The sequence below is a fragment of the Microcebus murinus genome, chromosome X (assembly GCF_040939455.1).
Source record: "Microcebus murinus isolate Inina chromosome X, M.murinus_Inina_mat1.0, whole genome shotgun sequence".
Taxonomy (NCBI): domain Eukaryota; kingdom Metazoa; phylum Chordata; class Mammalia; order Primates; family Cheirogaleidae; genus Microcebus; species Microcebus murinus.
The window spans coordinates 8883966-8908651 of NC_134136.1; the positions used below are offsets into that span (position 1 = coordinate 8883966).

Below are 24686 nucleotides of genomic sequence, written 5' to 3' on the forward strand. Positions count from 1 at the left end.
ATCAATGATGATACTACAAAAGATGGATCTAATAAAAGACTATGTAGGAATTCTCCCAAAAAGTAGACAACACTGAATTTTAGATCAATAGATTTATTACGTACCTACATTGTTCATCCATTCCATCTGAGTCACGGCTAATGTCATCACTCATGTAATACTTAAAGCAATTCTATTAAAAGAAAAGGGGAAGGGGAAATTTTATTAAAATTGGTAACATTCATAAGGAATAAAAACTTTATTTTCTTAACTCATTAAAAAAGTAAAGGGAATGTGTGTGTTTGTGTGTGTGTTTTAGAGACTCAAAACAAAACAGTATGCTACCTAATACTAGTATTTTCCAGACATCGAAATATTTCAAGAATTAATTCTTTGAAATAATTTTTCATATAATTCAATACCACTATTCCTTATATAATAGATGTTAGTAAAGCAAATTTCTGGTCTCTTACAACTAGCTACTAAAGCTCTACATAAAAATGTATTAGATGTTGATACTTAATAATTTTAATAGCCACCATATATATACAGCTAATATGTATACAGCTAAACAACTAATCTACGTTATCTGTAAATGTCCTAATACCTACCATTTAAGGTAGGAAGTATTATGAGAGAAAAGGCTATGGTTCATTAATATGTAAATAAATCTCATATCATATGACTAGTAAGAGGCAAAGCTGTTATTCAAATTCAAATCCATGTTTGACTGACTTCGAATTCCTTTCCAGTTGGACATTAGAAATGGAAGGGTCTGCGCTCACTGATAAAAGTATTGATTACTAAAATAGCCTAGGCTCAACAGACCGGTCATTGAAAAAAGTGATCATATATAAGAAAAAGGAAACTGATGTTATAAATCCAGCAATACAAGATTCTGCTGTTACAATTTAAAACTAGACACTATAACATGTACCCTAAATAGGCCCCCAGCTGAACTATATTTAAGGCAAGGAGGGACTGCTTAAGAACAAAGTTATGTTTAATACATTTAAGCAAGTCTGAATCTATCAAAAATTTGTGCAAGAAACTATGTAGGCTAGGTGTGGTGGCTCACGCCTGTAATCCTAATATTTGGCAGGCTGAGGTGGGAGGGTCACTTGAGACCAGGAGTTTGAGACCAGCCTGAGCAACATAGCAAGATCCTGTCTCTGAAAAATTTTTTTTTAAATTAGCCGGGCGTGGTGGCAGGCGTTTGTAGTCCCAGCTACTTGAAGGCTAAGGCAGGAAGATTGCCTGAGCCCAGTAGTTTGAGGTTTTGGTGAGCTATGATGATGGCACTGCACTCTAGCCCAGGCACAGAGCAAGACCCTGTGAGGAGAGGAGATGAGAGGGAGAAGAGAAGAAGAGGAGAGGAAGAGAAGAGGAAGGTGAGAGAAAGAGGAGAGGATTGGAAGAGGGAGAGGGAGAGAAGAAGAGGGAAAGAGAGGGGAAGAGAGAGCAAGAGAGGAGAGGAGAAGGGAGGAGAGGGGAGAAGAAAAAAGAGCTAGAATGCCAAGGAAACTTGGTTGGCTTGCCCTGACCCTGCATTTCAAAGGCAGCTTTTTATTGGTAAACAAACTAACACGGGATTAATCTTAGCAGTGAGATGAGTTGAGGAAACCATAACCTTAATAATATAGATATTTAAAATTAACTCCAAGGTATTACTCATAAAAAAGTGTACACAGGCCGGGCGTGGTGGCTCACGCCTGTAATCCTAGCACTCTGGGAGGCCGAGGCGGGCGGATTGCTTGAGGTCAGGAGTTCAAAACAAGCCTGAGCAAGACCTCATCTCTACTAAAAATAGAAAGAAATTAATTGGACAACTAAAATATATATACAAAAAATTAGCTGGGCATGGTGGCGCATGCCTGTAGTCCCAGCTACTCAGGAGACTGAGGCAGCAGGATTGCTTGAGCCCAGGAGTTTGAGGTTGCTATGAGCTAGGCTGACGCCACGGTACTCACTCTAGCCTGAGCAACGAAGCAAGACTCTGTCTCAAAAAAAAAAAAAAAAGTGTACACAGATTATCAAAACTATAATCAACATATGCAAAACATTTTTAATTGTATTATCTCCAAATTATGTCAAAATCCTGCTCCACATCGAGAGTTTAGATTTGGTGAAGTAGTGTACATAAGAGGGAAGGTTATAAAACACACAGATGCAACACACATACATTCTTCAGGTTTTCAAACACAGCAGGTTCTCCCTCAACTGCCAGCAGTTGAGTACCATGTTACCTCTGTCTAGAACACGGTGAACCAATTCCACTTACCAGGCTAATTCATTTTCATATTTCAGATATAAGCTTATATCATTTCCACCGGAAAGCCACCTAACCCAAGTCCTATTTACACAGGCTTCCTGTGTGCTCCCATAATCATAGTATCTCCCCTATCATGGCATGGCACATACCAGGCTTTTTATATAGCTGTCTTCCCCACTTCAATGAAACCCCTTCAAGGGCAGAGACCGTTTTCATGTTTCTCATGACTGTGCCCCCAAAGGTCTGGTACATGGGGAAGCATTCAAATATTTGTGGTATGAATTGTCAACAAATCATTACATACCTTACAAATAAGGACTTGAAGTGAAGGGTGTCTATAAATGGAATCTTTTTGAAAATGATTGACTTGTTGTCCACAAGCTGTGCAGCTCACAATTCCATGAAGCCCATCTTCTAGGAGAGAGGACTTAGCATTATTCACATATTTACACACACAGAGAAAAAGATATTTACTTTAGTCAGCATTTTGTAACTTTTATATTAGAAATGAAATACCTTATAATCCTTGGGAAAATGACATTTTGGACACAAGTTTAAAAAGTTAATAATTTTATTGACTTACTAAAAATATAACAACCTTGGCAAATTCCAAGCTACAAATCCTAACTTGATTACTTTTACAGATGCAAACACCATTTCTTACAACTTGATATAACATGAAGAGACCCCATAAAGTTCTAAAAACAAGGGGTAAGAGCTTTTTTTCATTTTGCTATTCCTCTGCACATAAATTCAGTATCATTTCTTAAAGAATGAGGAAGTAAGTGGCATACATGGAAGAGATCCTTTTGCAGCCTGATACTGAAGTTAGGCATGCCATAAAGGTCTCAAAGTGGAACTGTATACACAGAGGTGCAGGTCCTACCTATATAGCATGTAAAAAGTTGGTAATTTTATATTACCAATTTCCTTCCTGATATTTACTTCAAAACTAGCCATGATCCCCATTAACCTGCCTTCTTTCTATGTCTACTGCACTGTCCACTCTATAGCAATACTGTTTGCTATTTCCAAATAAAGACAAATAAGGTATTGCAGGTCTACCCATCTTGGCAGCAAAACATCAGAACGGCTGGGGGTAAAGGCAGAGCCCCATTCTGTACTGTCTGCAGAAAAACAGACCGAAGTCAATCTATGCAGAAAAGACTTACGAGGAAACCTCTTCTGCATCACTCTTGTCCCTAGTTCTGCTAAGGTAGTGCTTAATAACCTGAACTGAATATTGGAATCACCTGAACAATCTTATAAAAAACACAGCCATTCTCACACCTAAGCCACTGAATTGAAATCTCTCAGACTTTGTTTTTTAAGTTTTACAGATGATCCTGATGTGCAACCAAGACTTTGATCCAAATAAGATGGTAGATTATGATTGAAAAGCAGCCAGTGAAGATGCCTACATTCACAAATAAAAAGACGACTAAAAAGAAACAAACTCTTCTTCTATCCCCAAATAAAAGACAAAACACCAAATACATTTCTCACCTTTTAGTTTTCTATTTTGTGTTTTTGTTAGTCTTAAGGTCCCAAGCATCATGGACCCAAACATTATTGCAAATATTTTTATTTGCATAAGCTAAAAATTATAACATATAAAGATACCATCCTATTTTTTTAGAAGATAAAAGAGAGTTTGAAGGTATATTATATATATTGTTAACATTTTATTTTAAATCACATTGTCCTGTGTTTGATCTTAGGTATTCCTATATTCTGTATTTGTTTTAACAGTAACAAATACACAGTGTACTTTTTCATTTCAAATAATAATTTTATTCAGATAAACAAGATAAATAAAAGATAGAGTCTCAATGTTCATCCAATATTAAATAATATTTATTAAGCATGTTCTATATGCTTTTGTGCATATATCACTCAAGAATTAAAACTAGGTGATCCTTTGGAGAATTTCTCATGCACATGTGCACAATGAATCACATATGAGGATATTTGTTGCAGCAGTAATTAGAAAATTAGAAAAAAATATTGGAAATAACTTCATATTTGAAATAGATAAATAGTGGTTTATTCATACAACAGAATTCTATAGAGCAATGAAAAATAAACAGTACATTTATTGACATGGGTACATTTCAAAAACAATGTTGAATGAGGAATGTTCTCAAAGACTACATAGCATACTATTTTGTATATTTTTAAAATGAAAATGTTTAATGAATACATTATATAGAAAATACAGAAAAACATGCACACACATGCACATGCATAAAACTTCAAGACAATCATTACCTGTGAGGTGGGAAGAAGGGGAAATGGATGAGAGTAGGAATGAACCAATATTTTATTTAAGTGAGATCTGAAGCAAATATGGTAAAATGTTGAAATGTTACTTTATGTACTAGTTTCTGTACATGTGTGTTTTAATTTTATTTTTATGTATGAAATATTTATAAGATTTTAACAGTGTGTACATGGAAAAGAGCCAGTTTCGTTTCTGAGCTTACTACATTGTAATGGTTGTAGAGAGAGAACAAAATTATTGTGCCATGTAGAAAAGTTAGGTGTAAAATATATTTTCCAACAATTAGGGAAAGTATGTCAAAACAGGCTATGATATTTTTTAAAAGAACAGTGGTTCCTAAAATGGTCACTTTAGCTATGTCTCTGTTCTATAATTTTGTTTCACATCAACGTAAGATTTTTCTTTTCTTTTTTTGAGACAGAGTCTCACTCTGTCACCCAGGCTGAAGTGCAGTGGCTCACTGTAACTTCCAACAACATGAGGGCTCAAGTGATCCTCCTGCCTCAGCCTCCTGAGTAGCTGGGACTACAAAAGCACATGCCAACATGCCCAGCTAATTGTTTTATATTTTATAGAGACATAATCTCACTACATTGCCAGACTGGTTTCAAACTCCTGGCCTCAAGCGATTCTCCTACCTTGGCCTCACAAAGTGCTGGGATTATAGGCATGAGCCACTGTGCCCAGCCAATATAAGATTTTTTAATACATAAAGTTTACATTCTTGACAGTTTCCTAAATTAGGCTTCAATTTTGGAACTAATTTTCCCAAAGAGTTTGAATATTCACTACAGCAATTTAGTACCTCAGATCACTAGGTTATTCATACATGTGTATATAAGTAATCCTTGAATTAAATTTACTATGTGATTTCTGACAGCTTAAGATATAGGAAATCATTAAGGAAAAAAATCAACACAAAAGATTTAAGTGCTACTATATGCCTATAAACACACATATTACATAAATATTCTTACACACTCAATAAAATGTTCCAGAAACATCAGCTGAGACCAAATACCAGCAGCATACCAAAGTGGCACTAGGTAATGCCCTCCCCAACAATTGTGGTTCTTCTTTTATTTTCCTTTCAGCCCCTACCCACACTTCAAACATTGACTGCTCCAGAGTCCCTTCCCAAAAGACACCATAGACATTATTTTTAATATAATGCAGCACACTCAGTTGTCTGTCTTAACTAGAGGACTCATGAACAGAGGAAAGATCACTAGTTGTTACTCATCTTTACCATCACCTTCTACTTGCTGATTCTCTTAGGTTTTAAGAATACTACTCCAGTTGTGATGAGCTCTGGTGCTGCAATGGCAGTTTCCCTACTATGAACTAGATTCTCAAAAAGGGTTCCTTATGCTCAAAAGGGGTTGATCACCCCCTTGTGGACAAAAGACTAAACAACATTTCCTTGATTTTTGCCAACAACTTAATAAATTATTTAATCTAAATCAAATTTGAAAGTTTCTGCACAGCCAAGGAAACTATCATTAGAGCAAATAGACAACCCACAGTTGGGAGAAAATATTTGCTCTCTACACTTCTGATAAAGGTCTAATAACAAGAATCTATCTAGAACGTAAAAGATTTAACAAGAAAAAAATCAAACAACCCCATCAAGAAATGGACAATGGAAATGAACAGAAACTTCTCCAAAGAAGACAGAATAATGGCCTGCAAACATATAAAAAAATGCTCAGCATCTCTAATCATCAGAGAAATGCAAATCAAAACCACAATGAGATACCACCTAACCCCAGTGAGAATGGCCTGTATCAAGAAAACCCAAAACAACAAATGCTGGCGAGGATGTGGAGAGACAGGCACACTCTTACACTGCTGGTGGGACTGCAAATTAGTGCAACCTTTGTGGAAAAGAATTTGGAGATACCTCAAATAGCTAGAAATAGAAATACCATTCGACCCAGCAATAGCATTGTTGGGCATCTACTCAAAAGAGCATAAGACATTCTATTACAAAGACATCTGCACCCGAATGTTTATGGCAGCACAATTCATGATTGCACGGTCATGGAAACAACCCAAGTGCCCGTCAATTCACCAGTGGATAATTAAAATTTGGTATATGCTCACAATGGAATATTACTCAATTCTAAGAAACGACAGTGAGCTAGCACTGTTTATGTTATCCTGGATTAAGTGGGGTGACACAAGATCTGGAAAATGGGCTCCACATCTACTCGCCATCAAATTGGTACTGACTAAAACTATGACGCTCAAATGGTGGTAGTGTTCACCAGGGATTGGGGGGGACCTCCATTTTAGGGATGTGGCGAGCATTGTGGAGGGGAAGAGAATACCTCTAACCCTTCTCAGGGAGAGGCAAAGATATACAATGTAGCCAAAATGTCAAAAAAAAAAAACTTTTATCGGGTGGTAGACAGGTGGGGGGGGCAGGAGGGGAAGGGTGTATACTTACATAATGGGTGTGGTACGCACCACCTGGGGGTTAGACACGCTTGAAGCTCTGGCACAGTGGGGGGGAGGGGTGGCAGGGGCAATATATGTAACCCTAACAATATTTGTACCCCCATAATATGATGAAATAAAAGGAGGAAAAAAAATAAAACCTGGCATGTATAATATTTATAGGCACATATATATTTTATTAGTTCCATCAGGATAATCACAGCATTGAAATAAAAATCTACATAAAATTTCACCAATGTAAGAACTTCACTATAATTTCACAATTACATAACATGATCAATATTAAATGGACACACTTTCATCACAACTCTATTTAGAAATTTAGTGTCATGTTCTATCTTTTGAAAATTCATTCCTTTCATAGTTAAGAATTCTAGCTCTATTAATCTACCCAAAAAGTATACACATGCACTATTTAAGTCACACAAACAAGTGGGACACATATATAGTTCACTGTCATAAATTTCTGAATGAATCCTGCTCATGCAAACTTTCCTTAGAGGGTAGCCAATATGTTTGTGTGCTTAAGTGAGGGTAGACACAAAGAGAGGTGACTCAGACAGATGGAGGGAGAATTACTAGCTCTAGCTCCCTTCTCCTTCCTACTCAAATCCACATTGCTATCCAAGGATCTGAAACTTTAGTGTACATAACAATTTGGGGCACATTCTTGACCTCATCACCAGAAATATTAATTTGTTAGGAATAAAGTCAAGGGACTTGCATTTTTAATAAGTATCCCAGGTAACCCTAATGCAGATGTCCATCGCTCTATGTAACAATGTTCTAAATATGTATAAAGTTACCTGGAGGCCACAGACAAGATTTTGCACAAATCTGAAATTCTTTGAGGGTGAGGGAAGACACATGGTATTCTGGCATATAGGTTTTACAGAAGTAACATGTGGAAGAAGGAAATGTTAAACTTCTTGAGATAACTTAAAAGCCACTGAAGGCAAAGGTATTTTGATACATGGTGTTTATCCTTTTCTGCTTCAGAGCTCAGAGAGAAACAGAAGTTATTTTTAAGTAGTGCTTTTAATAAACAATGGGCAGAAAAGTGGAGGTATTTTTAGTAAGCACATCAGATTTTCCAATATGGTCATAAACAGCAATTTAAACTCATGTTTCATTTTCACTTGTATTTACCTCCGCGTTTTTTGAGATTTTCAGTTTTCATTTTACTTCTGCTTCTAAATTCAGGCCCTTTAAAATCATCTTTGTCTTCATTCAGCACTGGCTCTGGTTGTACAATCACTGTACCTAGAATGATTTCATTTAAAAAACCATTACACATATTAAATGTGCAAGTGAAGTACAAGACTTCAGTTCAGATAAAGCCAACATTGCTGGTACATAGTTTGTTTCTGTCAAGCTTTCAATATTTGTATAAGGACCTCACAAGAGTAAATAAAACAGGGAAATAGTAAAAGGGCCAGGTGTCAACAATCAGATTGCTTGTTGGAATATAGTTCATAAAAACAGGAGGGGAAGGTATTATGAACTGATCATAACATAAATGTGTGAATCAAATAGAAAGCCTCAACCCAGTTCTGATTTTTAGAGTGTTTATCACAAAAGCTATTATGAATATGAATATCTGTGCTAAGCTCCATAAAGAGTTTATAAAATACATGGTCCAGAGGGAAAAATTTTTTAAAAGACATCCTATTCGTCTCATAATTCAAATCATAAACTGAGAAAAACGATTTTTAAGTGTTGTTTTATATTACAGAGAGGATATATTGCAGGGAAACAATGAAGTTCATTCTACTACTGCTGTACCTATTCTGCACCATTTCCCAACGGGTATGTCAAAGCTTCATTACCCTGAAAAGTCCTTAAAGAGTATTAATAGAAGATTAAGAAACTTAAGCTGAAGTGCTCTAACAATAAATCGTACCAAGAGATCATTTGTTGATCCCTATGGAAGTGTTTTAGAAAGAATGTCCTTTCTTAAGTAAAAACATGTGAACTGAGAAGAGAAGTTGTCGATTTAAGTTTTCATTCGTTCTGTCAAGAGCAAATAAAACAGGCATAATAAAAAGGGTCCAGGTCTCAATGTTTACCTGCATTGTTGGGCTTAGTAATCAGCCATTATTGGCAACACTTAAGAAAGTAAAAGCAGGTAGTTGCCAGGGGTTCTTTCTGAAACATGGGACTGTGTCATTCAACAAGCAGATTTTGACAAGTTATATCATTTAGTTGTTAAATGAATTTCTGAATTTCAGAAAAAGGGGGGAAATAGGATACAGATAATTGAAATTTTATAGACTAGTAAATTTAAATAATCCCCACAAAAAAGTTATTCACAATAATCATTTCACATATATACTCTCAGAGAAACCCCAGCATTTGAAAAGAGCTAAAGATATAAAATCAACAAAAAAATAATGTAATTCTTCTGGAAGATTCTTCTCTAAATGGAAGCAAAGCAGTAGAGTGGAAAGAGCACTCACTAGCTTTGGATTCAGGTAGACCTGGGCTGAAATCATAGCTTCTCAATTTAAAGTTGAAAAAGTTCCTTGAGCTCTGAATTTGTTCCTTCATCTCTACAAGCAGAAACAATAACTACCTTACAGCACTGTTTTGAGGATTAAAAGAGTTAATTCTACAGGAGTTTGGTACCTATACATACTCAATATAGTATTATAACAATAATAACCACTCAGATTTAACCTTATGAAATGGTTCTATTTTCGTTTTGGTGTGACAGAATTAAGCATATTTCAGGTTAGTAACATTGTATACTGACTTTCTTCCACAGTACCATTAAAAGATTTGAATTCCTAGTTCTTTCATCATAAACACTCCCAGTGACAACCACTGAGAATGTAAAAAGCCAAAGTGAGTCACTGCCTATGGGACTTAAGACAATCATGTTAGTTGTTTCTGCCCTTGGCCACCAAAACCATTACATAAAATTGTCATAGATGATTTCCAAAGCCAAGTAAATGGTAGGCTCTTCAATTTTCCTTCCATCTCTCTTATTTCATTCATTTCCCTTCCTCGTTTCATTTCTCACCTCTGGTAACTCCTAAATTATCCAAGTCAAACAAAGGTCCATCCCTCCTACCCATATTTTTAAAACTTCCATAATTTAAAAATGTCACAAAAACATAAATACTGCTGCAAAGGGCTTAGTAAACACTGCTGCAGAAGATCTGACTGTGAGAATAAGTTTGCAAAATCTGCTAAGAAACTAGAACATATTATTTAACAAAGAAAAAAATCTAAAATATTGACTCTTTGAAACAGTGTGAAATTACCAAGTCCCTTGTCATTCTCTCATCATTCAATCATATAGCTCTCATACTTGGGCTATGAAGAGTCCAAGATTTTCATTTGATTTTTTCCCCCAATCTAATCAATGAGGTTGTATAGTTAGAACTGAGAGGTATGTGACAAGGTTTCTTAAAGAGGTAATAGCAAAAAATACACCTAAATCTATCTATGATAGTTAACTTCGGCTTTTAGGCTTAGGGAATTTAAGAATACAGCAAGACTAAACTAGATTATAAATATTTTTTTAAGTTTTCAGGAATAGTCATTGCATCTATGTATAAAGCAAGCACATTAACATTTACTGAACATAACATATTAAACTTTTAAACCTATGTTCAAGTATAATTTGGAAAAAAAACTCCTTTTCTAAAATGCAATAGAAAGAAAAAATAAATTTTGTTCTTTTCAAAGCTAACTGAATATTCCAAATTTTTAATCTCAATAACACAAGTTACCATTACCATACTAATACATTTCCAGACCACCACTAGTAAAATGCCCAGTTTGGTCTTTTACACACAGCTAAAAGTAATCACGTTCCAATTTTATATTAGTGATATTTAAAAATACATTTCAACTTTAACTTCCTATGAAAAATTAACACACATTACCTTTTGGCAAGCTTTGCATAGTAATATCATTTTCTGAATTCTCATTAGAAGCATCTTCATTTACAGTTTCATCCAAAGGTTTTTCATCATCGGATTCTACATACTTTGTTACAATTGAAGGCTTCCTATGAAAGAATTAAGTCCATAGAATTATGGACATTTGTGACAATTGGAACAATACCCGAAGAACATAAATGTTTACAGTGAGCAGCACTTCTCAACCAGGATGCACATCAGAGTCACCTAGGAAAGCATACAAGTCTCCGCCAAATCACTGAAGACTATGATTCAGTAGCTCTGGGATAGGACCAGGACATGTGTACTCTGAAAAGGCTACCAGGGAGATCTTGAAGGGCACTCTTTAAGAATCATTATTTTTAAAGAACAAATTAATAACAAGCAAGCTGTGTTTATTAAGGCATTTCCTCTGGTTAGAAACAACAAAAGTCCAATAGACTAAGCAGCAAACTCCTAGTAAGAACTATACTCCATAGCATTTGGGGCATTATAGTATGCTTAGAAGTAGTTTTGATCCTTATGTATAATTTGCTTTGACAATTTAGCACAAAAAGGTATTTTTACTATTCTTTGATCTCCTTATAACTTACAATTATGAAGACTATCTAACTCCCCTTCCTAGACAATTTCATATAACTTTAAAAAACCCATACTGCTTCATGAGGCATTCAATATTTCTCCTTTTCTCCTTTTTTAAGCACATAGATTATCTGAAGAAATGAACTACAAGGGTCAATCTTAAGGGCCACTGATACTTAATTCTGCTAAAAAATTTCTTTAAAATACAAACTTGGAATGAATTAATAATTGTTGGAATGAATTAATAATTGTTGAAACCAGGTGATAGATAGAAAGAAATCATTATATTATACTGCTCATTTTTAAATATGTATATTTATATAAAACAGTTTACTTAGAACAGTAGTGCTTGAAGTTCAGGGAAAAATTTTTTTTTTTTCTGAAACCATAAAGTTTTTTCTGAAACATAAAATAACCTGAAAAAGAAAACAACTTTTTTTCCTTTCAACATCAACCAACCTCTTTGATCGTGATGATCCTGAAGATTTGAATTTTTCTGAAGAGCTAGTTCCCTAAATGTGAGACATAAATACAAAGGTGAGTAAACTCTCAAAGCAACATCCATTCCTACAATTAACTATTTCCCTATAGCAAGATCTTTGATACAGTGATATAATGAGATACTATTTATATGCACAGAATATTTTTCTAAAAGGAAATTCAAAACTAATTCTCATTTACTATCAGGTTTCCTTTACTGAAGATTAAATTTCTATTTTTTTAAATGGTTGCTGTTGCATGGTTGGGGGGGCAGAGAAGAGGTACACAGCTGTATCATGACCTTGGTCCCGGTCAACAAAGACCAAACAAAGGTCCAGAAGTAATCAGATCTCAACAGATATACGGAGTTTTAAGGATCTAAAAATATGTCATTCTTCTCTATGCTAACATATGGCATGGAATAACTTCTACAATTTGCTTTAAAATACTAAATTTACCCTGATTTTGTCAGTATAATCAATATATTATATTGGGTTCAATTTTTCACCCTAAGTGGAAGAAATCCCAAAACCATAGTTGTAAGACCTGTATATCAGGTGAAGGACCTCAGCATGAGTTGCCATCATAATTCTTAGGAGACTCTGAATACCAAGTTTTGAGAGATCTCAGAACAATGAAGTCATGCCCATAACATCCACTTCAAAACCACTGGTGCAATGTAATGACAGTTAATTAAATACCTGTCTGTTAGCAAGCCTTCAGTTGTCTGACTTTAGGTAAACTGAAGTGAACCACAAAAAGAACAGGAACAATGAACATCTTATCAAACTGGAAAACTACCAAACTGAAGGATTATAATGACAACTGGGTATATCAATACCCTTAAACACATACATGCATTAACTAGAAGCAATCTAATGACATATACTCTAGTTGATTATTAGTAGTTAATAAACATCTTTAAAATGCTTTAAATTATTCTTACCTCTTCCTTGTTTTCCATCATATCAGAGTTATTTCCGGAACCACTGATTTTATCTAAAAAAGAAGAAATAAAAAATATTATTTATCTCTTCAGAATATGAATACCTAAAACTCCATGAACCTATTTCAAGCTATGAAGTATGGCAGTATTAGTAATAAATTACTCACATTAAAATATTCCTAGAAGAGTTTTCTCACTAGAATTACTCTCCTTTTGGCATACTAACCCCTTCTTACAAAGCATTCAATTTCCATAAAGAGTACTCTGGTAACAAAACATTTTTTATTGTAATTTATAAATATTGCAAGATATTTCCAAGTAAGAGAAAATTTAAGCTCTATCTTATACTAAAAAGTAAAAAATACAACTAATAAATTATATTTCATTTCGCCAAAAATACTAGAAAAAGAAGAGCAAACTAAATCTAAAGCAAGCAAAAAGAAGGAAATAATAAATGCTAGAGCAGAAATTCATGAAACTAATGGAATAGGGATATAGAAAAATAATAGGGGGGAAAAAATGAATGAAACCAGAAACTAGTTATCTGAGAAGATGAACAAGCAGGATGGTGGCCATGGAAGTTGGAATCTGCTAAGGAATGTATAAGAACTCACCTGCCAAGGGGGAAAAAAAAAGATGAATAAACTCTGGGCTAGATTGACCAAGAAAAAAAGAAACAAGACTCAACTTACTAGAATCATAAAGTAAGAGGGGATATTATTACCAACCTCACTGAAATAAAAGTATTATAAAAGAATACTATGAACAACTATATGCCAAAAAATTAAATAACTTACATGAAATGGACAAATTCCAAAACACATACAAACTACTGAAACTGACTCAAGAAAAAATAATGTGAATAGATCTACAACTGAAGATTAAATCAGGAATCAAAAAACCACCCAAAAAGAAAAGCAAAAACCCAAATAGTTTCACCGTTGAATTATACTTAACATTTAAAAAAGAAAACAAATTTTTCACAAATTCTTCTAAAAATTAGAAAAGGAAGGAACACTTCCCAGTTTGTTTTATGAAACCAGCATTAGCCTGATACCAAAACTAAATAAGATATCACAGAAAGACAAACTACAGACCAAAATCCCTTATGAATATTAACACAGAAGTCCTCCACAAAACAGTAGAAAACTTTGAATGGGAAGACAAGCCACAGACTGGGAGAAAATCTTTGCAAATGATATATTTGATAGAGGACAATTATTCCAAGTATACAAAGAACTCTTAAACCTAGACCATGATAAAACAACCTTATCTTAAAATGAGTAAAAGGTCATCTGAACAGACACCTCACCAAAGAAGATACACAGGGACAAATAAGCATATGAAAAGATGCTCAACAACATGTCATTAGGGAATTGTAAATTAAAATAATAATGAGATACCTCTACACACCAACTATGAGAATAGCCAAAATAAATAGCTATGAAAACACAAAATGCTGATGAGGAAAATATGGAACAGGAATTCTCATTTATTGCTGGTGAGAATGCAAAACAGTATAGCTACTTTGGAAGACAGTTTAGCAGTTTCTTATAAAACTAAACATATTCTTACCATATGATGTGGCGATCACACTCCTTAGTATTTACCCAAAGGAGTTGAAAACATATGTCCACAAAAAAATCTGTACATGGATGTTTATAAACATCTTTTATTATTTTTTTTTCTGTTTCAGAGACAAGGTCTCATTCTGTCACTCATGTTGGAGAGCAGTGGCATGATCATAGCCTCCAACTCCTGGGCTCAAGCTCTCCTCCCAACCTAGCCTCCCAAGCAGCTGGGACTACAGGAGTGAGCCACCACACCGAGCATTCTTATTTTATTATTTATTTTATTTATTTATTTTTTTGAGACAGTCTCACTCCGTTGGCCCGGCTAGAGCACAGTGGCGTGATCACAGCTCACTGCAACCTTTAATTCCTGGGCTCAAGCGATTCTCCTGCCTCAGCCTCCTGAGTATCTGGGACCACAGACACGTACCACCATGCTCAGCTAATTTGTTCTACTTTTAGGAGAGATGGGGTCTAGGTCTTGCTCTTGCTCAGTCTGGTCTCGAATTCCTGACCTAAAGCAATCCTCCCACTTCAGCCTCCCAGAGTGGAGGATGTGAGTGACAGTGCCCGGCCTTATTTTATATTGATATAAAACCTTTATAAGCAGCTTTTTTTCATAATTACCAAAACCTGGAAACAGCCAAGATGTCCTTCAGAAGGTGAATGGATAAACTATAGTACATACAGACAACGGAATATTATTCAGGCTAAAAAGAAATGAGCTATCAAGCCATAAAGAAACATGCAGGAAACTTAAATGCACATGACTAAGAGAAAGAAGCCAATCTGGAAAGACTACTTATGTATAATTCCAACTATACGACATCCTGGGAAAGGCAAAACTATGGAGAGAGTAAAAAGATCAGTGGTTGCCTGTGGTCATGGGGAGGAAGGGATGAATAAATAGGCACAGCACAGAGAATTTTGAGGTCAGTGAAACTATTCTGTAGGATACAATAGTGGATGCAGGTCATTATATTTTGTCAAAAACCCATAGAATGTATAAACACAAAAGGTGAACCTTAATAGAATGGATTTGGGTTGACAATGATATGTTAATGTAAGTTCACCAATTGTAACAAAAGTACCACCCTGTTAGGGAATGCTGATGGTGTGCAAGAGTATGTACGTCTGGAGGCAGGGGCATATGGGAATTTCACTGTACTTTCCCCTTAATTTTGCTATGAATCTAAAACAGCACTAAAAAAATAGCTCTAATAGCTGTCTATTTTTTAAATAAATTAATGAAAAAAGGAACTTCTTCAAAAATCTATGAAAAGCTCACGAGTAATATCATATTTAATGTTAAAAAGCTAAATTCCTTCCCTCATAAGATCAGGAACAAGACACGGAAATCTGCTCTTGCTACTTCTATTAAACTTTGCACTAGATATTCTTGTTAAAGTAAGTTTATAAGAAAAGAAGCAAAAGGCATCAAGATTGACAAAGAAGATGTAAAACTATCTCTATTAGAATATGACATTATCTTGCATATAGAATATCCTAAGGAATCCATTTTAAAAACTATTAAAATTGGACCAGGTGCAGTGGCTCACACCTGTAATCCTAGCACTCTGGGAGGCCAAGGCAGGTGGATTGTGCAACATCAGGAGTTCGAAACCAGCCTGAATAAGAGCAAGACCACATCTCTACTAAAATAGAAAGAAATTAATTGGACAACTAAAAATATATAGAAAAAATTAGTCGGGCATGGTGGTGCATGCCTGTAGTCCCAGCTACTTGGGAGGCTGAGGCAGGAGGATCACTTGAGCCCAGGAGTTTGAGGTTGCTGTGAGCTGACGCCACGGCACTCACTATAGCCTGAGCAACAAAGTGAGACTCTGTCTCAAAAAAAAAAAAAAACTATTAAAATTAATAGAGTTCAGGAAGATTGAAGGGTACAAGAATATGTAAAAACCAACTATATGTCTACACCTTTGCAATGAATGATCTGAAAATTAAATTAAGAAAAAATTCCACCTATTAATTCAATATAGAATTAAAAGGAATAAAATACTCAGAAATAAATTTAACAAAAATACAGAACTTACAGTCTGAAAACTACAACACATTGCTGAAAAAAATAAAGAAGATCTAAATCAATGGAAAAACACCTCATGTTCATAAATCAGAAGATAACATTCTTATGATGCAATACTCCTCAAACTAATCTACAAACACCATATCTGAATCCTAGCTGACTTCTTTGTAGAAACTGGCAAGCTCATTCTAAACTTCATATGGAATTAAAAGGGACTAAGAATAGGCAAATAATCTTGAAAAAGAAAAATAAGGAAGACTCACATGTCCTGATTTTTCCATTACTCCATGTTCTTGATTATCACTGTTTCGCAGTTTGCAAACAATGACAATCAAGACTATTGTTTGGCAGTTTGAAAACAATGACAATCAAGAATGTGCAGTACTGGCAAAAGAACAGACATAAAGATCAATGGAATAGAATTAAAAGAGTCCAGAAATAAATGCCTATATCTACAGCCAACTGATTTTTTGACAAGAGTACCAAGGCCATTCAATGGAGAAAGAATGGTCTTTCAAAAAAAAATTAAAAAGATTATAGTCTTTCAACAAATGGTGCTGACACAACTGAATAGACACCTACAAAATAATGAAGTTGAACCCCTACCTCACAACATATACAAAAAATTAACTCAAAATAAATCAAAGACTTAAATGTAAGAACTAAGTCTATAAAATTCTTAGAAGAAAACATGGGAGTAAATCTTCATCACCTTGGATTTGGTAATGAACTCTTAGATATGACACCAAAAGCACAAGCAACAAAAGGAAAAGTAGATAATTTGGACTTCATCAAAATTAAAAACTTTTGTGCTTCAATTAAAGACAACACAAACAACGGGGGAAAATATTTCCAAATCACATATCCTACCCAAATATCCACTGGCACATGAATGGATAAACAAAATGTGGTATATAAAGGAATGGTATTCTGCCTTAAAAATGAAGAGAATTTTGATGTGTACTATAACACAGATAAACCCTGAAGATATGCTAAGTAATAAGTCTGATGCAAATAGGTAAATACTGTATGATTATACTTAATATGATATTCCTAGAGTAGTCAAATTCATAGAAACAGAATGCAGAATGGTGGTTGTCAGGGCTGGAGAGGGAGCACTGAGGAGTTCCTGTTTAATGGATAAAAAATTTCAGCTGGACAAGATGAAAAAACTTCTGGAGATGGATGGTGGTGACAGTTGCACAACAATTGTACTTAATGCTACAGAAGTGTACAGTTAAAATTAGTTAAAATGGGTTGGGCACAGTGGCTCACACCTGTAATCCTAAGGACTTTGGGAGGTCAATGAAGGAGGATTTCCTGAGATCAGGAGTTCAAGACCAGCATAAGTAACATAGCAAGACTCTGTCTCTACAAAACTTTTTTTAAAAATTAGCTGGGCTCGGTGAAGGTAAAAAAAAAAAAAAAAAAAAAAAATCCATGTTGACTGGTGAAGGTAAAAAAAAAAAAAAAAAAAAAATTAGCTGGGCTGGCCGGGCGCGGTGGCTCACGCTTGTAATCCTAGCACTCTGGGAGGCCGAGGCGGGCGGATTGCTCAAGGTCAGGAGTTCAAAACCAGCCTGAGCGAGACCCCGTCTCTACTATAAAAATAGAAAGAAATCAATTGGCCAACTAATATATATATATAAAAAATTAGCCGGGCATGGTGGCTTGTGCCTGTAGTCCCAGCAACTTGGGAGGCTGAGGCAGTAGGATTGCTTGAGCCCAGGAGTTTGAGGTTGCTGTGAGCTAAGGCTGACGCCACGGCACTCACTCTAGCCTAGGCAAGAAAGCGAGACTCTGTCTCAAAAAAAAAAAAAAAAAAATTAGCTGGGCATAGTGGCACATGCCTGAAGTCCCAGCTACTCTGGAGGCTGATGCAGGAGCCCAGAGTTTGAGGTTGGTGTGAGCTATAATGACACCACTGCACTCTAACCTGGGTAGCAGAGCAATTCTTTCTCAAAAAAAATTAGCAAAATGGTAATTTTTTAATTTTTTTTGAGACAGGGTCTTGCTGTGCTGACCAGGCTGGTCTCAAATTACTGGCCTCAAGTGATCTTCCCACCACTCAGCCTCGTGAGTAACTGTGATCATAGGCACAAGCCACCATGCCTGCTTAAACAGTAATTTTTATGTTATACATATGTTACCAAAATAGGAAATTTACCAAAATAGGAAATAGACTATATAGAGAATTCTTAAAATCAACAATAAAAACACAAATACCCATTTAAAAACTGGGCAAAGAATCTGAATAGACATTTCTCCAAGCAACATATACAACTACCAATAAGCACATGAAAACAATGCTCAACATCATTAGCCTTCAGGTAATTGAAAACTAAAGTCACAATGAAATTCTACTTCATATGCACTAGGATGACTAGATCAAAGAGTCAAATTAGGCCGGGCGCGGTGGCTCACGCCTGTAATCCTAGCTCTCTGGGAGGCTGAGGCGGGCGGATTGCTCGAGGTCAGGAGTTCGAAACCAGCCTGAGCAAGAGCGAGACCCCGTCTCTACTATAAAATAGAAGGAAATTAATTGGCCAACTAATATATATACAAAAAATTAGCCGGGCATGGTGGCACATGCCTGTAGTCCCAGCTAATTGGGAGGCTGAGGCAGGAGGATCGCTTGAGCCAGGAGTTTGAGGTTGCTGTGAGCTAGGCTGACGCCATGGCACTCACTCTAGCCTGGGCAACAAAGCGAGACTCTGTCTCAAAAAAAAAAAAAAAAGAGTCAAATTAACAACTATTGGGGCTCACGCCTGTAATCCTAGCTCTTGGGAGGCCGAGGCGGGCGGATTGCTCAAGGTCAGGAGTTCAAAACCAGCCTGAGCAAGAGCGAGACCCCGTCTCTACTATAAATAGAAACAAATTAATTGGCCAACTGATATATATACAAAAAATTAGCCGGGCATGGTGGCACATGCCTGTAGTCCCAGCTACTCGGGAGGCTGAGGCAGAAGGATCACTGGAGCCCAGGAGTTTGAGGTTGCTGTGAGCTAGGCTGACGCCACGGCACTCACTCTAGCCTGGGCAACAAAGTGAGACTCTGTCTCAAAAAAACAAAACAAAAAAAAAAAAAAAACAACTATTGGTATGGATGAGAGAAATCAGAATCTTCATACACTCCTGGTGAGAATGTAAAATAATGCAGCCACATTGGAAAATAGTTTGACATTTGCTCAAATGACTTAACACAGTTACCACATAAAATCAACAATTCCACTCCTAGGTACATACCCAAGAGAAATGAAAATGAAATGTAAATGAAATGAAAATGAAAATGAATGGCTATACATAAAGTTTCACGCCAATGTTTATAGCAGCATTATTCATAACAGCCAAAAGGTGGGAACAAGCCAAATGTCCACTAATAGATCAATGGATAAACAAATGTGGTATATACATGTAAAAGAATATTACTTAGCCATAAAAAGGAATGGAGTACTAATATATGTTACAACACAGATGGATCTTGAAAACATTATGGCAAGTGAAAGCAATCAGTCACAAAAAAACACACATTATATGAGGCCATTCATATGAAAGTCTAAAATAGGGAAATCTATAAAGACAAGAAAGTAGATTAGTGATTGCTTAGAGCTAGAGGGTGACAGCTAAAAGGTATGGAGTTTCCTTTTGAAGAGATAAAAATGTTCTAAAATTGCGGTGATGGTTGCGCACATCTGTAAATATATTAAAAAGCATTGGATTCTATACTTTAAATGGGCAAACTGTACAATATGTAAATTATATCTCAATAAAGGTGTTTAAAATTTTACTACCCATTAAAGAAATGCAAATTAAAACCACAGTACATTATCACTAAATATCTACCAAAATGGCTATAATTTTAAAATCGTGTTAACACCAAATTTGGCAAGGATGTGGAGAAAGTGCATCACTCATACAATCCTATGGGAATATGAAATAGTACAGCCACTCTGGAAAACAGTTTAGGAGTTTCTTTAAAAAACAAACATGCAACTATCACATGACCCACCAACTGCGCTCCTAGGCATCTGTTCAAAAGGAATGAAAACTTAAGTTCATCGAGGGGGGAGGGAGACATGGGCAATATATGTAACCTTAACACTTGTACCCCTATAATATGCTAAAAAAAAAAAAAAAACTTAAGTTCATACAGAATCTTCTACACAAATGTTCACCATCAACTTTAATTGTAACAATCCAAATCTGCAATCAGCCCAGATGTGCCTCAAAAGGTGAATGGTTATGCCTGGCACGGTGGCTCACACCTGTAATCCTAGCACTCTGGAAAGCAGGAGGATCGCTCAAGGTCAGGAGTTCGAAACCAGCCTGAGCAAGAGTGAGACCCCGTCTCTACTAAAAATAGAAAGAAATTAATTGGCCAACTAAAAATATATATAGAAAAAATTAGCCGAGCATGGTGGTGCATGCCTATAGTCTCAGCTACTCGGGAGGCTGAGGCAGAGGATTGCTTGAGCCCAGGAGTTTGAGGTTGCTGTGAGTGAGGCTAACACCACGGCACTCTAGCCTGGGCAACAGAGTGAGACTCTGTCTCAAAAAAAAAAAAAAAAAAGTTTTTAAATTAGCCGGGCATGGTGGTGCGTGCCTATAGTCCTAGCTACTTGGTAGGCTGAGGTCGGAGGATCGCTTGAACCCAGGAATTGGAGGCTGCAGTGAGATATGATGCCACTGCAATCTAGCCCAGGCAACATGTGAGTTGGTCTCTACTGATTCCCTTTCTTCTTAGCAAGGGTCACATTTCCTTTCTTCATCTGCCTAGTATTTCTGATTGGATACTGGACATTGAGAATACAATGAAGACACTAAATTGTTATGTTCCTCCAAACAGTTGACACTTTTGTTACAACAAATAGTTAACTTACCTGAAATTAAACTCCAAACTATCTACCCCATGGCAGGAAACAGATGAAAGCCTTGTTCTGTTCTTACAGCCCTAAGGGGACTGCCTGGAATGTCAGCTAAACTTAGGCAATTCAGCCAGAGCTATAGGTAGAGATTCTGTTTTGTTTTGTTTTCTGCAGAATGTGGAGCTCCCATTCTGTGGCTCTCTTCTAGGTGGAATCTCTCCATTTACTTTACAGCTACTGTAGTCTCCCTAAATTTTTTCCTTTATACAACCATCCAATAAGACTGCACGTTTTTTAGGCAATCTTAACTGCCACAGATAGAGCTAACTGGATCCTTTTCTGAGGCAAAAAGGCTTAACAATGAGGAATTCAGCTCTCTCTGGGCTAGGACCTGGTTATTGGCAACCTGGTTAAACGCATCAAAAAGGTCTGAATTGTCAGTAAACACAGGACCAGCTATGAGGCCTCCCTCCAAAAAATGGTGAAGAAAATTGAAATCAGCCAGCACGCCAAGTACACTTGTACTTGGCATAATCAAGATAAAGAGATGAGCTGTGGGGATCTGGCACTATGGTTCCTGCATGAAAACAGTAGCTGGTGGTGCCTGGACCTACAAATGTAGGGCAGAGGTATTTGTAGGACAGAGGAAGGGCAGAAGAATTCTTCCAATTGTCGGGAATTTACTTGGGTGGGGCAATGAGCTAACCGCAAACTTTTGCTTCTGGTCATTGCTTGCTTGCTACACCGCTGTATGGGGAATTATGGGATGAGGTCATTGAAGCACGGGCGCCTGGCCCATCAGGCAATAGAGGGCAACCAACCCGCCAATTATTTCAAAAGGCAATAGTGGGCAACCAATCATTTTAAAGGTCAACGCATGATCCGTGTGTAGTCAGCTTGTGCGCAGCTTGTGCACCATGGGGATAAAAGGCACGCCGTTGTTCCGGTCAGGGTCCTTGCCTGCGAGAGTGGCCACTGCGTTGGTGCTCTGGGGCTTGGACCCTGGCTAGCCAGAAAATAAACCTCCTCTTGTGTGATTGCATCCTCGATGTCTCTGCTTTTCTGTCCAGTGGGGCTGTGGAAGGTCGGTCCCTAACACAAACACCACTTCTGTTGTCACAGTAGAGACCAGCATCAGAAGACTGAAGGAACTGAAAGACCAATAGAAGAAGCTCTACCTTTTCAAACATCACTAGTGTATAATAAGTGGGTTAATTTACGTAAAAAAAAAAAAGGCAGAGGGTAGGAATTCAGCCATTGGCTTTCCTTCTTCTATTGGTTGACTCCCCTCCAGTTTGTCTGCTTTTTGTCAATATCTAGTTCCTTCAGTATGCTGCCCAGAGTTTATAATTGGTATTGGTATGTGATATTTGTTAGTCTGCCACTACTAGAAGAACTCTTCAACTAACTAGTGAACAATGTAACTGCATTTTAAAAAATGAAACGAACTTTAAACAAATACTGAATCCTAGTTAAGGTTTCTTCAGTGTGGTGGTATGGTTGGCAATTCTGCAACTATGTGGGTATGATGAGGACTAGGCAAATGAATATATAAATCGAGGAGCCAAGTTTATTTCTGTTGAAGAAAGAAGTTAAAACTCTGTAAAGGGGAAGACTAAATGAAGTATCTGGTATCAAATCAGAATTGAAAATACCAATATCAGCTCATGAAAATAGAACACATATTGGCTTTCTCTATGAAACAACTTGGAAGCAAAGACCTCCTGGTGGCAATGAGCACATCATGCACCCTGATCTTGGTTTCTAAATATTATATCCCACTAAAAGGAATCATAATGCCTGGGAAAAAATAACTGATTTCAGGTTGGGAAAGGGACAGTGAAAAATAAGCCTTTGAACTTCTTGTGAGGCACAAAGTATGAAAAGTGTTCAAGAAATAATGAGGACTTGTAAAAAGGTCAGCAGGAGCCATCCAAATGGAGCTCCCACTAGCCAAAACTGGTACAATTTGAACATCTAAATAAATAATGATAGTAAGAGAATATTCATGGAAAAATAAAGAGTATATAATAAATAGAGAAGGTAGAACATAAACCCCTCCCTTACAGAATTAGATCAACTAAGAAACACAGAAGAAATGACAGATTATAACCGTCAGCATTTTGAAGCTATCGTAGTAATAAACCATTTAACCAAGACACAGGAATGGATGCTGTGATAACATCTCTAGGAATGGCCCACAAGATTCCACATCCCTAATCCTAATCCCTAGAACCTGTCAATGTGATGAAATATCACTCCCATGACTGTGTTATGCAATATGGCACAGCTGACTTTAAAAATTAGAGATTATCAGGAGGAGGTGAGAGGGAAGAGGACCTAATCAAATCAGGACTTCTTAAAAACAGAAAAATTTCTCCAGCTGATAGAAAGCAGCAGAAGCAACAAGAAAAAGGTATATCAGAAAGATTCAAAACATGAGAAAGACAATGTGCTGTTGTTGGTTTTGAAGATGGAGCCGGGGCAAGTGAAAGAAATGAGGACAGCTAAAAGGAGCTGCAAGCGAGGATCCTGGCCAATAATGAGTGACAAACAGGGACTTCAAACCTATAACCACAAGGAAGTGAATTCTGCCAACAATTTGAATGAGCTTGGAAATAGATTTTGCCACAGAGCCTTCAGAAAGGAACATGGTCCTACTGACACCTTGACTTTGACCTTGTGATATGCTGAGCAAAGCCCACTGGCTTCCTGACCTATAAAACTGTGAGATAATAAATTTGAGTTAAGCTGCTAAATTTGTGGTCATCTGCAGTAGAAAACACATTAAGTTAACTTTTGATAATAAAAAGAATACCTAAGTAATCTCAAAGTGCTCCCAATCAAATTACTTATTAGTTACAAAGGATTAAATCACAACTTTATAGTGCATTAATCTAGCAAAAACAATAAAGTCTAAATTAACAATACCAATTAAAGGGACAAATCATATCATGTGCCCTGTGGTATGTTCACTGAGAACATAATATCACTTTACCTAGTATTCCTACCCAAAAAATATATAACTTGAATCTAATCATAACTAAACAATCCACATTGAGGGCCATTGATAAAGTAAAAGACCTGTATATTTCAAAAATGTCATAGTCCCAACAGAGAAACTGCTTCAGATTTTAAAAAGACTAAACAGACATGACAACTATATTCAATATGTAATCTTGAACTGGATGCTGGACTCAAAGAGAAAAACAATTATCTGTTAACACTATTGGGGCAATTGATGAAAGAAAAATAAAAACTGTGGATTAGATACCAGTATGTATTTAGT

At 36.4% G+C, this 24686-nt stretch overlaps 1 protein-coding gene across 10 annotated transcripts in view; it reads right to left on the bottom strand.

Moving 5' to 3' along the window:
• The window catches only part of ATRX (ATRX chromatin remodeler), a 209824-nt gene that overhangs the window by 141125 nt on the left and 44013 nt on the right, over positions 1–24686 (bottom strand). For 6 of the 10 annotated variants that reach the window (XM_012755331.3, XM_012755335.3, XM_075999517.1 and 3 more), the window contains 7 exons: positions 12918–12970; positions 11951–12003; positions 10895–11019; positions 9458–9550; positions 8148–8261; positions 2556–2665; positions 105–172 (listed from right to left, as the gene is read on the bottom strand). In XM_012755331.3, coding sequence (XP_012610785.2) covers positions 105–172; positions 2556–2665; positions 8148–8261; positions 9458–9550; positions 10895–11019; positions 11951–12003; positions 12918–12970 — 616 coding nt within the window. The remainder of the gene's footprint in view (positions 1–104; positions 173–2555; positions 2666–8147; positions 8262–9457; positions 9551–10894; positions 11020–11950; positions 12004–12917; positions 12971–24686) is intronic. The other 4 variants (XM_012755332.3, XM_012755333.3, XM_020285095.2 and 1 more) reach the window with 4 other exon arrangements.